At 25.9% G+C, this 14822-nt stretch overlaps 2 protein-coding genes across 7 annotated transcripts; both read right to left on the reverse strand.

Moving 5' to 3' along the window:
• Positions 1 to 1711: 1711 nt before the first annotated feature.
• LOC113552182 (transmembrane protein 41A-like) lies at positions 1712 to 9023 on the reverse strand. 6 transcript variants are annotated; one of them, XR_003405164.1, is made up of 9 exons: positions 7744 to 7842; positions 7488 to 7526; positions 7135 to 7296; positions 6136 to 6312; positions 5567 to 5705; positions 5324 to 5468; positions 5107 to 5242; positions 4746 to 5046; positions 1712 to 1962 (listed from the first exon to the last, which is right to left on the reverse strand). XR_003405164.1 is itself a non-coding variant. In XM_026954920.1 (7 exons), exons 2-7 carry the CDS (start codon positions 7840 to 7842, stop codon positions 5235 to 5237), a joined length of 735 nt encoding a protein of 244 aa, XP_026810721.1. In that variant the 5' UTR covers positions 8066 to 8352; the 3' UTR covers positions 5118 to 5234. The 6 variants fall into 6 exon arrangements, 2 of the variants coding, with proteins under 2 accessions (XP_026810721.1, XP_026810720.1); XR_003405163.1 differs by lacking the exon at positions 7488 to 7526 and adding an exon at positions 8946 to 9023 and having other exon boundaries at positions 1714 to 1962; XR_003405162.1 differs by lacking the exon at positions 7488 to 7526 and adding an exon at positions 8066 to 8365 and having other exon boundaries at positions 1716 to 1962; positions 5111 to 5242.
• Positions 9024 to 10837: 1814 nt separating this feature from the next.
• Positions 10838 to 14607, reverse strand: LOC113553825 (regulator of microtubule dynamics protein 1-like). Its single transcript, XM_026957367.1, has 7 exons — positions 14199 to 14607; positions 13930 to 14124; positions 12903 to 13160; positions 12499 to 12554; positions 11669 to 11809; positions 11495 to 11609; positions 10838 to 11179 (listed from the first exon to the last, which is right to left on the reverse strand). Exons 1-7 carry the CDS (start codon positions 14301 to 14303, stop codon positions 11132 to 11134), a joined length of 918 nt encoding a protein of 305 aa, XP_026813168.1. The 5' UTR covers positions 14304 to 14607; the 3' UTR covers positions 10838 to 11131.
• Between the last annotated feature and the right edge of the window lie 215 nt (positions 14608 to 14822).

Below are 14822 nucleotides of genomic sequence, written 5' to 3' on the forward strand. Positions count from 1 at the left end.
CATTTATTGGTATTTTTTTATTTTTTACTATAACTTCACATGTAATTTAATATATTATATCATAGCAGTTATATAATTAAATTTTTTCTAATAAAAACATACTATGTAGGAAATAGCAAAAAAAAAAAATTCATGATACCATCAAACTTTTTTAAATGCCTATTTTTGTAAATAAAACAATAATATAACAATACAATAATATTTAATTAATTATACTAAGAAAATTATTATTACGTATATTTTATCATTTATGTGCAAATAGTTGTTCAGGCTTTATAATGTTGGAATAAGTACCTATTTTTTTAACATTAATTTTTTGTAAGTCCTATGTTTCATTGATTATTAATGATTAGAGTATAATTTTTTTAAAACAACTATTTTTGAGTTTTTATTTTTTTTTTGTGTTATATTATGTCTTGTTTTTCTGGGGACACATTATCTGTGCCCAGCGTTAACCACGGTTTATAGCTCTTACAGTGCATTATGCCATGTGCCTTTTACTATTTAATATTTACTGTTACTATGTCATTATTTACATTTAAATGATACTCATTAATTTATATGAATATAATGTGCTAATTTTTTTTTTTAATGATAGAATTTTTTTAATTTACAAATCAACTGTTTTTTTTTTAAACAAAAGTAATAGGAGATTTAATTTTAACACTAATAATTATATTTAAAAAATATGAATATGAATAGGTTTACCTCGTTTACTCTTTGCTTTACTTTATTTAAACTATTAATATATATATATATATATAAATACATTTTTTTTATATATATATAAAAGAAACAAATATTTATTTTTGGTTGTGTAGTATACTAATTAATTTTTTATAGTTTAATTATAATATATTCATACTGTAATAATCATCAGCAAGCCTCGTAGTTAAACATTCAAAATAATTCAAATGTACCATATTGAGGTATATGGTATAATATACCAAAAATTCCACATATATTTTCTTCGTATTACATACTTATTTGATGGGTACATTACAATTTAGATTTTAACAATTAGTTATATTCATAATTATCAAAATAAAAAACTCAACTATTCAATATTTGTTGTATTCAACTTCGTTTATTAAATTATATTTATGAAAATATAAAAGATATATCTAATTTTAAATGTAAATGATCAAAAAAAGCATTTAAACAGTTAAACTAGGAAAATACTACAAAAAATCTAAATTGCTTAAAATCATATACTACATTTCAGTATTTCACAATACTTTGGAATACTTTATGTATTGTTTCTACTATTGTTATTTAAATTATTAAATTCTATAAATACATAATATATTTATATAAACAAATCAGAATTTTGAATCAATTGGCGGGGATATTCAAAATATCTGCCATGATGTATATAGTATTGCATATTATTCTAACCTATTTTCTTATCATCTAAAGCTCATTAATGATTTACCTGAGGCCATGATAAAAAACGCCGAGTGGTACGGAGTTACCCCGCATAATGTTTTCTCCATTACTCCGCTTGTCTAAATTTTAAATAAGTATAACTCATAAACTACTCACCCTAAATTCAAATTTTATGTATCAAAATACTCAAAAAATTATTCTGCTTTGGAATATAAAATTAAAAATCTATGTTGTCATTCAAAAAAATAAAAAACTTAAAAAATTATGAGGATAAAAAATATTTTCAAACATATTAATACTTTTTGAAATAATGAGTGTTGTTTGATAAAAGAATCACCCTGTATATCAACATAGTGAATCTTATTCTATAATTATACATAACCTTATAAACCATTATATTCAGAAATAGCAAAATTGTATTATGTTCTATGTTAATTATAATTTTTTTGATAATTATTATTTATTGGTTAGGGTACCTATTGTACTCAGCTACATTTTGATGAAATACTGGTCTTGATATTTCACAAGCTTGCGGACAAGTTGGTAAGGAATAATCCCGCATGCGTCAAACGGCTGAAATTAAAAACCAGATGACTTAAGTAAACGAGTTGTATAAAATAACATATTATAATAATCAATAACTATTATAAGCTGTGGCAATAGCAATTTCCAGACCATAAATATAACCAAATCCAACCTTAGAAGTACACATATATTAAAGAATTTTCAGACCACCAAATCCTTTCCACTGTATTTATATTATTACATTAACAATAATTTGATTTGTGTAATTATGTATTATATTTAAATATAAGTAAAACAGTAACGGCTTAACAATAAAAAATTGTTACAACTTTTATAAAATTTCAATTTAAACAAGTTTTTCTATTCACTAAATTATAATTATTTAAATTACTGCTGCTTGAGAATGAAATAGTCTACACTCTCTCAATTATCCAAATCAATAATGATGCCATCATAATTAATTTTATTCAATTGAGGACTAGTAGAAAAGCTTAAAATTAGAAAATATACATATATCATTAATTTCTTATTCAGTATTTTTATGGTTTTTAAGAACAATTAATAAATATATCTTAATACCTTATTATATGTCTTATATTTTTGGAAAGTAGTAATATAAATATTAAAATACCTAATTTTCATGAAACATGCTTTAATAACACAATTTAACAGTTTTCTGTTTACTTGTATTATAATAAATTATAAATAAAGAAAATGTGAACATTCATATAAGAGAAGCCATTACCTATAGTCACCCTATGTTTAAAGTTATTTCATAAATATATCAATAATATTAATATAAACATTCTAATAGAACCAAAGTCAGTGGCATACGCAAGGGGGGGTATCAGGGAGATATGACACCCCCCTTAAAAATAAGTATCTGATCAAATTATGAAACAAGGATTAAAAATAAAAAAGGTCAATTCTTGCATATAATTATGATATGACTTAAAAAAATCCTGCATACGCCACTGACCAAGATAGTTATAATTTATAATTTATGTTATAAATACCTTGAATAGAACATATAAGTAATATTATTAAGAATATAGTACCATATTTAATTACTACATATTGATGACCTAATCTTATAACATTAATGAAACCTAAAGATTATTTTATATTATGTTATAATTGGGAATAATATGGGACTAGTGGGCAAATTTTTAAATTAATTGATAATATTTACCTACTTAAATGTAATAAGGTTTTTATTTTTTGGTGGTATCACTCTACTTATGCTAATAGGTCTGGTTATGATTAAACATTTCAATAATTTTATTAAAAATAAAAAAATTGACCAATAACAGATGGACATTTGTTAAAACCATATGTAAGTATGTAACTATATAATCAATGGTACTAGCATACTTCACGTTCATGTTATTTTCAAAAGATATCGCAATAGTCAATACTTTCAGTTTGAAAAGGTGATGAACTCACTTCTATAGTGTTGTTCCCTATTTTCTTTAACTATTACAAAATATAAATGCGCTTCATTCTAATTAATATAGGTTTTGAAATTTCATTGATATAGTAAATAGGTATTTACTTGTTCTTATTTCAAATCTTTTGGGATGGTAGATCCAAAATATAAAACCTATAATATTTCATATAATTGAGTGTGCAATGCATAAAATGGAATATAAAACATGAATATCATCATTGTTTTCTTTACTATATAATAATATTCATAATATTTATATTAATTTCCAAATGTTTAAAATAATAAAATAAAAACCATTATGATGGTAGTAGAGCTTTTAATAATTAATAAAAATACAGTTATTTATATAATACTTATATTGTATTTTTCAAACAGCAAGATCCACAAGACTTCAACGTCTCTTACATGTTCCTCTTTCAAAATCTAGCAGAATACACAATTATAATTTGTAAACTAAATTTCTAATGAAGTACATAAATTACCATAGAAATCGATGTCTTCCTTCTTACATTAAATAAATCAATTCAAAAGTAAAACCCAGAAAATATTATAATTCAATATTATCATTACTCATTAGTATAGTATAATAACCTTATTTATTTATAATTATTTCCAGTTTAATTTTACCAAATGTCTAATTTTTATTATATTCACTACTAAAAGTGTTTTTTACCCGTAAATCTATAAGTAATAATAATACTATTTATCAGTGGCGAAGTTTAAGTTTTTAGTTGGGAAGACATTAAATAAAATTACACTAATACGCTTGAATTCCTCCCTATTTATTTTACCTATTCGATAATACATTTTTTTTCATATGAGTAATTAATAATTTCATTGTTAATTAATTCCATTGTTCAAAATTACATTAAATAAATCATTAGCCACCAGGACAAACTATAATATAAAAAGAACAATATTAAGAAACACTTGGGTACCTATTGGCTACCAGTAATAGCGATTTAGAAGGGACAATGGCGATGTCGATAATTAAGAAAATCTGAATAGCGAGACATGTCTCATAGCGAAGATAGTAAACCCCACTTACATTAAAATCCCCCCTGTACCCGCACACCCATAATTGGGAGACGTTGCATCATCTCCTATGACGCTTCGCCACTGCTATTTATAATATTATTTAATGATTTTGGCAATGGTAATATCAAAACCTGATTTTTTCATAGTATTATATTATGTATAATCTTAAAAAATTTATAAATTGTATTCAATTATTCCGATTCAAAGCTTTATAATAACCTTATTATTTGGTCATACATTAATTGATGTATTTTGTAAGTAATTTGGTTATATATACTTAAGCTTTTTCTAGTATGTATATTGTATACATCTGAATTAAACTAATTTGAGATTCATTACTTACATGAAAATAGAAACATTGTTATTCAATAACAGTCCTTGATTTTGTACGGGCCAATTTTCCAAAATTAATTTTTTTTTAATTTTTATAATTGAATCAAGGATTCTATACCAAAGTTCTAAAGTGAAATTTTCTTCTTTTTTCTATTTCAGTCTCTTCCGCTGTCACATAGATAAAAGATTTGCAACTGTCCTTTTTCCAATTTGTCATGTGTGTTTTTTTTTCAATTCTGAATTGACTGAATTTATCAACCAAATATTTATCCAAAAAGTTTTTCAGTACAATTTGGACATATTTTTCAGTCCTAATCATAATTTTTAATAATAAATTTATCAAATCTATTAAATTAAATACATTTCAGTACCTACAAACATTGTGCATTCTAACTTTTGATGAACTTTGACAATGTGTCTTGCAGAATTGAGGTTACCTTATAACAAAATTGGTCATCATTTAGCCACCAATAACTGGGTAGGTACACACATACAGTTTTTAAACACCTATTATTGTCCAACAAACATACCATAAGCAACAAATTAGTAAACACAGTAAATAACAATTAGGTGTTTATTTTACAGAACTTCGAAGCAATTTTTACGACCACCATAACCACGGCTATGGATGTTAACTGAAGTGTAGTTTTTAAAGTAAATATTTCTTCCAACGAATTGATACTTGACAAAGTCTCACCACTCTGACAACATATGTAATTGTATGGCATCAGCCCTGTAAAAAAGAAAACTGATGTAATATTTGGAATACATATTAATATAATATACTATAGAAAATATTATGAAAAACTACTTGGTTTTCATTGGACATACCAAGAAATGTAGTATACGTAAATGTCCATAGAGGAATGCCAAAAACTGGTGCAAGCAGGTTCAACAGCCAGTTTGGAGTGATTGGAATGATGCGCAAGATTAGTAGCAAGTACCAAAGTTGATGTTTATTGTTTTGAACCTAAAACAATAGTTTCATTAAGAAGATGCCACCATTCCATATGTTGTCTTCATTTTATACATACAACATAGCAAATTAGTTATCAGTAGAACCAATTGGCAATTATAGGTTCTAAATTTTAATATTAGTAAAAATTGACCTATGATCAAAGTTAAAGGTAAGAATAACATTGCTTAAATAATGAGCATTATAAATATTACAAGTTAAAAATACTCATACCTACCTTAAAAATTAGAATATCAGAAAAATGCAACACTTAAACATGGAAAATGGTCTTACCTTTAATTTTGATAATAGGTCAATTTGTTTTAGTATTAAAGCTTAGAACACAGAACAACACATGTGAGTTTATTGTCTTCCTAAAACCCTTGTTGTTTCTCTATAATGGAAATAATAAAATTATGTTTACAAAATGTGGTATTTTACTTACCAAATTTCCCACAGTATTTTTTGACGAGCTTAACGCTCCTGGGAAATAATTCATTAGAAACGTCTCGACTCCGCATATTTTAGACAAGAGGTAACACATCGAGACACCTATACTGGACAGCGTACATACCAACAGGAGCCCAAGACCAGAGCCAAACAACGAACCCGCAATCAAATTCTGGAAAATAATAGTCATTAAAATAACTGCAATGGTACAAACCTGGTCAAATTAAATTTTAATATTGATTTTAAAAGACTAAGGCAATGCAATTCTTAATAAAAATAATCACATGAGAAATATGTACATTTTTTTTAAAATAGGAAGTTATGAAAATATTTCTCTTATTGGAAATGTATATAAATTTACCTTTTTTATAATTTATTTTGTATTTAAAACCGGTTAACATTATCTTAATAGAATTTTTTAATGTTTAGTGTTTTAAATTTTTTATTTCATTATATTTATTTTCTTATCATGCATATTATAAAACAACTTTTTGGCTTCAAAATGAAAATAAAAATAATATCTACAGGGAGTTTTATTGTTTGAAGTATTGCTAATAAAATTATCCATGTAAAAACAAAGATTTAATACATTCTACTATATTATTTATATTTATATTTACATTTCATCTATAATATATCAATTATGGTTTCAAAACTTAGTTAACATTATACAAACAAAAGATTTGTTAAAATAATAATAACAATGACATTTTTAAAAGTATAATAATGCATATGTTTCAGCCAGTCTACAGCTTATAAAATATTTTATTATAATAGTTTTATAACTTTTAAACTATTTTTTTTTTTTAATTAGTTTCTAGGAAAAAAACTATTACAGATCAATAATTACAATATTATCATTGAAAACTTTTAAATTATATTTTTAGAAAATAATAAAAAAAATGTTTTCCTATTAAAATTTAAAATTAAGATTAGGATAACTGTAGGTTGAATACCTTGAGACTGATATCGTCTCACCAACATGCGTACTCACCAGTATAACAGAGCCTGGTATGCAAAAGGCTTGTTTGATAATGTAAACAGTACTGAACAATGTAAGCATATATAGGAAGTTGTTATCATAATGTTTTTTAAGACACAAGTTGAGTTCCCTTAATTCAGCCATGCTCTTGGGAACTGCCATTTTGATGTGGCACTAGATGAACAAAAATTATAACAAGACATAAATAAAATAAAAATTTAACATACAAATCAAAGGGCGCCAAAATCCATAATCAAGTCTTAATGAAATTATAGTTTCTAGTTTAAAATTGATGAGTTGCCATAAAGTCATTGTAAGTATTGGTCTATTATATTATATAGTTAATTGTTCACTCATGTTCATACATAGTATGTGTATTTGAGATGTCAGAAATTGTTGTTTAGCTGTAAGTAAAATTTATCATATTTATACATAATTATAATAAAGTAAATAAGCTAATTATTTTTGTTAAAAATAATTTTTCAAGATGGCCAATTTAGGCGGATATAAACTTTGATGAAAGAAAAATATTTAAAAAAAAACAGTTTTAATTCACTTGACCCTGCACAATTGTATGTAGTTAATAACCATATTGTTGTGAGTAGGAAACGGAGTTCTTACTTGGTTATCGGTGGTTGGAGCATTTTGGATGAGAATGTACAACCCAAAAATTGAAACGGCAAACAGCGGAATCACCAATAACACCCTAGGCAATGCCATCTATGAAAAAAAAAAACATAAGGATGGAAAAATTTTATAATAAAGTGTGAGCCTCTGATAATAAAGCAAAGTATATATTATGAGACAATCATAAATCATTTAACGCAATGAAAATCCATTTGGAGTCTGTTGAAAATCATTTACAGCATCTAATCCAAACGTTGATCGAATGATCGTCATATTTTTAGCGACTAATTAAAATTCAACAATTATATCACCGTACCCGTAGCTGTAAGCGTTGCTCTTCTACAATTCGATTCGATTAATTTAATTCTAGAAATGGCTTTCTTATTTTAAACGGAGCGCCGACGGAGAAACGATGACACCGAGTTACAAATTACCATCTTATCAGTTCGCTTATCGCTCTCGCCCCGGTTCGTAGATAGTATACGGAGGATGGACGACGGTCTTAAGATACTAACCATCTTCTAGAACCGTTGGATAGCCGATAGACTATGCACATGTTGCACGTCATACTCGCGGACTATCGCCGGTCTATAGTACTCTCGCTCTATGGTCCATTCGCGGCTATTGATGTCCAGTTTAGCCGCAATATATATATTATATAGGTATATATTATTTACAATAATATTACGATCCCGCGTCTTCGAGACCCCGATAACCGTTCTGATAAGAATTTACATGCCGGCATTTCGTAGATGTATCTCTAAAATGTCACGATTATTATTTTCATTCTACATTTAAAAACATATTTACAACCGTAAATTATAATATAACGATCACTATACTGTTTATCTATCCAAAAATCTAAATTAGTTCACTGTATGTCATCTATTTAGATTCGGCACACCAACATTTTTACATTTTTGATAAAACCTCTGTCTACACCACTGTAAATTGTTTCTGAATACTACATGCAATAGGCGACGGCGAACCCACGATTTTAATACTGTGACTCTGCCTCGCTTACGAGAGGCCACTGTGTATAAGGTTCAACCAACTATGTATTTGTATTACAAAGTAGCTTGCTGCGCTCGCGATTAACCTTATTTAATATTTATATTATACTTTAATATCAACATTTAATATAGGTAACTATTAGATATAAGTATTTAAAAAAACATTAGAACTTGAGTACTTACAAACTTGGGCGTTATTAATTAATTGTGGCTCTAATAAATTGATATTTAAACAATTTTGAGTACTTCAGATTTTGAGGATTTATATATTATACATATTTTAGTTTTATTAATTGCACTTACACATAATATAGTTGTAGAAGAACTAATAAAAAACTTACAATTCTACGTCAAAGAGAATCAAAAGTATAATAAGGAAAAATACTACGTATTAAGTGAGAATAATGCAGCAGCTAGCCAGTATATACAACTACATATATAAATGCCTAATCGCCTATTACGTATGACGATGTTTATTATAATAAAATGTATGAATATTCAATATTATGGTATATTAATATTTATTTTTCATAAATTATCGTAGTGACCTTACTTCGTTTAACATTTAAGAAAACGTTTCGTGCACACGAATCTATATAACTGATTTTTATTTTACATTTTTGTTTCGTTTTAGGTCATTCATTAGAGTTATAGGACATTTTTCACTATTTTTTTTTACCAATTGAGTGATGAGAATTGAAATGAAAACAAATCACGAGTACATTATATTGCTATATTTCGCCCCAAATTAATAGTACATAATATAAGATATCATTATATAATGTAGTAACTAGTAAGATCCTAAGATGTAAATTATTACACAAAGATAATAACAAAAAAAAATATTGGGGCATTTTTTAGGTTATACTTATACCTAAATGCATTTGTAAAGTATCTTTTTATGTTTTTTATGGCATCAATATCCAGTCCCTTACAATAATAGTAATGAGTATCAATAAATTATAATCTATAGTAACATAATTTTTAATTATATTATTAGTTTATTATTCACGTATGCTATCGTTACAGCACAATGAAGTAACATACTATATATTGGCTACTGAAAAGCAGTGGTAATTACTTTAAAAATTACCTACCTTCACCATTTTTAACATTTCTTTTGTTTATTACATTTATATCAGTGGTTTTCAAACTTTTATTATACACAGCACAGTACACTTCAAAAAATGTTCACGGCACACTAACTTTTCTTTCAGATGAACAAAATTGTTTTTTAATTAATTATAATTATAATTATAGTGTATTAGTAATTGGTTATTAAATTTGTTTACAAAAAAAAAGTGTAGTTTATACATAGGTACATTTGTTGAGAAATGTGTGTCTGATGGGCGTTACAATATATTTAATTCTTGGACGAATAGTTGACAGGCATACCCGCATTTTCTTATATCACAATTCAATGTAATCGGTAATTGATGGTAAAATCGCTGCACACTTAGTGGATACTCGCGGTTCCCAGTTTGAAACCCACTGATTTATATAATAATTGTTAAAGATACAGATAGTTCATTATAATATTACTAATATAATGCATACCAATTACAGACTTTGAAACAAAAATACAATTAATACAGATTGCTTAAGTGATAATAGTTTATTCTCATAACAAAAGTAGAAAATGCATAACTAATGTAAAGCACAGCACTTAAAAGGAACAAATAAATACTATTATAATAAGTCTAACTGTAACAAATTATAAATATATAAAAATAATAAATTAAGCAACATAATAAAGATCATTTTGTTTAAAGTCAAAACATAGAATTCTAATGTTTAAATAAAATCATAAATATACATTGAAATATTTGAAATTACTAGCTAAATTTCAAATCTTAAACCACAAATTTAATATTTATAAATTGAATGATTAAAGTATATTACATAAAATGTATGACTAGTAACAGTTAAAAAAGTAACTTAAAGCTTTGGTTAAGTAAAAGTAATATTAGTGTCATTGACATTTATATATCAAACTATAACTCTAACTATAAAGTTAGATACATGAAGTTAAAATAAATAAAAACATGAATTAATGATATATTTTTTTTTCAATGAATCAAATAACGAGTTACTTACAAATTATAGTTTATATGCAAATAATAATAATAATAAAAAAAAATTATACATATATAGGAAGATTTTCAGCTTAAGCTACAGTCTATATTTTAAAGATCATTGGAGAATTGAGAGGCTAAACTCTGAAATTATATCTACACTGAATTGCTTAAATTATTGAGATATAGTAGAAAAAACATTAAACGTACAAATAAATCAGTATTTTCAAAAAATGGTGATGATGAAAATCCAGTTGTGTCACAGAATAGCAGAAGAAAAATATAGTAATTTGACTATAACCCAAATGATGATTTGAGAATTTTTTCTGCTTCAATTTTGGCCTGAAAAGCATATTATAAATAATTAAAAATGACACATAGACATTAATAATTATATTCATATTGATGAAACTATAATAACAAAAATTTATAAAGTTTCTTATACCCTTAAAGGCAATCTATGATAAGATTATTTTATTTATAAATACAAATGATTATGGTTATAGGATTTCTGTGACTGTAAATATTTAAATATAGTAAATTATATACTCTAAAAAAGGAAAGAAATTTTTAGTTGTTTTAGATTAAAAAAAAAAAAAAACAAGTTGTTATGAAGCTGTTGAGAAATCAAATTAAAATTAAAATTTTAATATTTACTTGATGGTCTTCAACTGTTTTAACAGGATATTGAGTGACTAGTTTCAGATAATACTCGGCACTAAATTTGTTATCCATTTTCAAAAACGTTTTGCCCAACATGAGAAGATTTTTGCTGTATAATAAATTTAATAAATTAATTAAAATTAAATTAACACATCAATTAGATTGTACCAGTAAAACTTTGGTTGAATTGATTCAGCTTCTCTAAAATATTCTAATGCTTCTTCATATGTGGATGTAGGAATTTCAGTGCCAAATATAATTGATCCAAGCTTCCTCCGAAACCAAGAGATATCAGCAAGATTGTAACACCTAAAAATTATATTATTTAATGTGTTAAAAAATAAAAAAATAACACCAAACCAATAAAAATTAATTATATAGTTCTATTTTAATTGATCAATTTAGTGTTTCTTAAATTAAGCTTTGTACAATTTTAGCATCTTGATTTATTAATATGAAATTACTTATTAGTAGGGCTGAGATTTTGATGCACTTTGCATTGTTTTCCAAAGCTTACTTTGCAATGTTCGTTTTATTACAAATATGTTTTAGGTATTTTTGAATAAGAATAGGACATTTGTAAGATATTTATTTGTAAAAATAGATGAAACAATTTCTTATCTACGCTCTTGTGATACAATGTAACAATAAAGAATAACAATTTTTTTAAATATGTATTTAATAAAATAAAATGTTTACGTTATGAAATACTTTTTAAAATATAATATTATTTTTAAAATTTTTAAACTATTATAAATAAATTTTAAAGACATTTTTTTAAGGGCATAATATCCCAGCTCTACTTATTAGTTAGTACTAACTAGTTTAATCTATCACTGCATTAAATTTTAATTTGTACAAGTATAAAAAATAAATGTTATTACAACCAGATAATGAAATTTTAATGTTTTAATATTTGTAGTTCTAACAACTTCGATTAATAAATACATCTTATTAAATGTAACAAAAAACACACAACTAAAAAATGTAAGTCTTACCAATAACCAATCATGTATCGTAAAAATGGATCTTTTGGGTTCAGTTCTAATGCCATCTAAAAAAATAAGAATAATAGATAATGAATTAAGTGATTTATTTATTGATGCTTATAAACAGTGGCACACACTAGAAGTTTCTAGGGTAGCAGCTGCTACCCCTGAATTTTTTGGCTTGAAAGTGTAATGATATTTTCATGCCAAAATGATGCTCAATTTGAACATAGACACTGATAATAGCAGTAAATTAGAAAAAACATTATTATACTAATTTGCATTTATTTTTAGTTTTTGAAAACGATTTTGTGGATGGGTGGTATAATTTTCATTGAACATGCTACCCCTTTTTATATTTGAGTGTGCGCCACTACTTATAAAATATAGCTATAGCTGCACAATGCACATACTTGCAAATGAAATTTCACAATTTCCAATTTAAGTAATTGTTCTTTGATTCCTAAATTGATATTACTGTATGCATCAATTAAGACAGCAGCCCATTTGTGAACTTCTGATATATTTGAATCAATGCTTAATGCTTTAATAATAGATTCATGTGCTGATGATATCAAAGATTTTTTTTTCTCTTTGCTTATGTTTTCATCCAAACTCATATTATATTCAGCTTTACTTAAACGCCATAGTACTTGTACATTATTTTTTTCCTGAAATAAATAATATACATAATTATAACAATTAGGTTAACATACATAAATATATTAATTTTTCATTTTTACTAGTTTTAATATAATATTAAAATTAATAACTGATAATTAACAATCAAGGTTAAACATTTATCAACTATTTAAATGTGGCTTACTGATAAATAAATACCCCAAAAATTATTTAAAAATAATAAAATATAAAATAAAGAACAAATCAATTTTTTATTACTAAGAAAATTCAAATTTACAATATGTAGTTTGATTACTACAACATTATGTAATAATATGTATATAACATAGAAGGTTAAAAACTTAAGAGGATGCCACTATACATGAGTTGTATCCATCTTATAAATGTATAACATGGCAAATTAACTGTTTTCTCATTAATTTTTTTTACGGTATTTTCATTTAAAAATTAAAGTATTGTGAGAATCCAACTTATGAACACAAAAAATGTTCTTACCTTTAAGTTTGATAATAGGAAATTTCACTTTAATACTTAAAGTTTAACTGCTAAACACACAGAATTGATTTTATTGAACAACAATTTGTCATTTTGTATATTTCTAAGACAGAAACAATATATGTTGGAGGGTATGGTTGGTGTACTCATAATAAATTGGGAATCTAAATTTTTATTTTTTACCACAATATTTCTCTACAGTTTAAATTCATAAGTAGTCGCATACATATAATATTAATAAATATTATTATTTATGAACTCTACTTATCACATAGCAATAAAAATAATATCAAACATAATCACCTTGTACTCTCCAAGTAGACGTACTACATCTTCATACTTGTTAGCTAGAAATAGCTGATCGGCTTCAATAAGTTTTTGTTGTAAGACTATTTTGTCATCATCGACAGCTATCTCGCGTTCATTGGCTTTGATTAAACTTGCTTTGTTGTTGCTGAAGAATGGAATGGATAGGCCCAACATCACTGGAAGCCGAACCTGCGAAGAAAATTATTAATTTAACAAGTCCAACGTATTTCTAGCTACAAATCGAAGTCTGCGGTGAATCTTACGTTTGGCGAAGATTTGATTGCAAGATGGGCCTGTCGGTATCCAATAGTTCGTGTGAAAGATTCGTAAACGAACCAGCTGATGTGTTTCACTCGATTCCGGAACATGTTTGATGAGTTTAACGAAAGTCCGCGTTGCCACAAATCCGAGGTTTACTATCTTCGGTCACCGGCGGCAGGTACCGTATAATTAACTTGTAAGTATATTGTATGTAATAATGTAAGTAGTAGGTACCATAGACCAAACAATAATAAGAAAATGGTATTTGGTAAGCACTAAGTACCAATATAGTATTTAACTACTAACTAGTTAGTCATGCATGGTTCTTATATTAAAGATTAAAGAAAATGCTAAATAGTAAATAATAATCGAAAAGCGAAATTCTAAATTTGTTAAGTTACAATCTGTGCTATCACGGAATTATCACAAATGATAACAGCTCGCTTATAAAATGTCAGTGCCCTGTGGTTTTTAATCTTTTTGGACTCGCGACCCACTTTTATAGACCTACATTTTTTGTGACCCGCGTAAGCTTTCTGAACAAGCTGAAATCACTTAAAATTGCTAAAGAGAAGACTTATCCTAATTTTAAAGCTCACGCCACCCTAAAATGGGTGGCGACCATG

This window comes from Rhopalosiphum maidis, chromosome 2, assembly GCF_003676215.2.
Source record: "Rhopalosiphum maidis isolate BTI-1 chromosome 2, ASM367621v3, whole genome shotgun sequence".
NCBI lineage: Eukaryota > Metazoa > Arthropoda > Insecta > Hemiptera > Aphididae > Rhopalosiphum > Rhopalosiphum maidis.

Coding starts and splice junctions, on each gene's coding strand:
- LOC113553825 (XM_026957367.1), bottom strand. CDS start 14,303: ATGTTCCGGAATCGAGTGAAACACATCAGCTGGTTCGTTTACGAATCT. Junction 14,125..14,198: donor CAATCAAATCTTCGCCAAAC/GTAAGATTCACC, acceptor TTTTCTTCGCAG/GTTCGGCTTCCAGTGATGTT. Junction 13,161..13,929: donor GTCTACTTGGAGAGTACAAG/GTGATTATGTTT, acceptor TATTTATTTCAG/GAAAAAAATAATGTACAAGT.
- LOC113552182 (XM_026954919.1), bottom strand. CDS start 7,842: ATGGCATTGCCTAGGGTGTTATTGGTGATTCCGCTGTTTGCCGTTTCA. Junction 6,313..7,134: donor TACCAGGCTCTGTTATACTG/GTGAGTACGCAT, acceptor ATTATTTTCCAG/AATTTGATTGCGGGTTCGTT. Junction 5,469..5,566: donor TACGTATACTACATTTCTTG/GTATGTCCAATG, acceptor TCTTTTTTACAG/GGCTGATGCCATACAATTAC.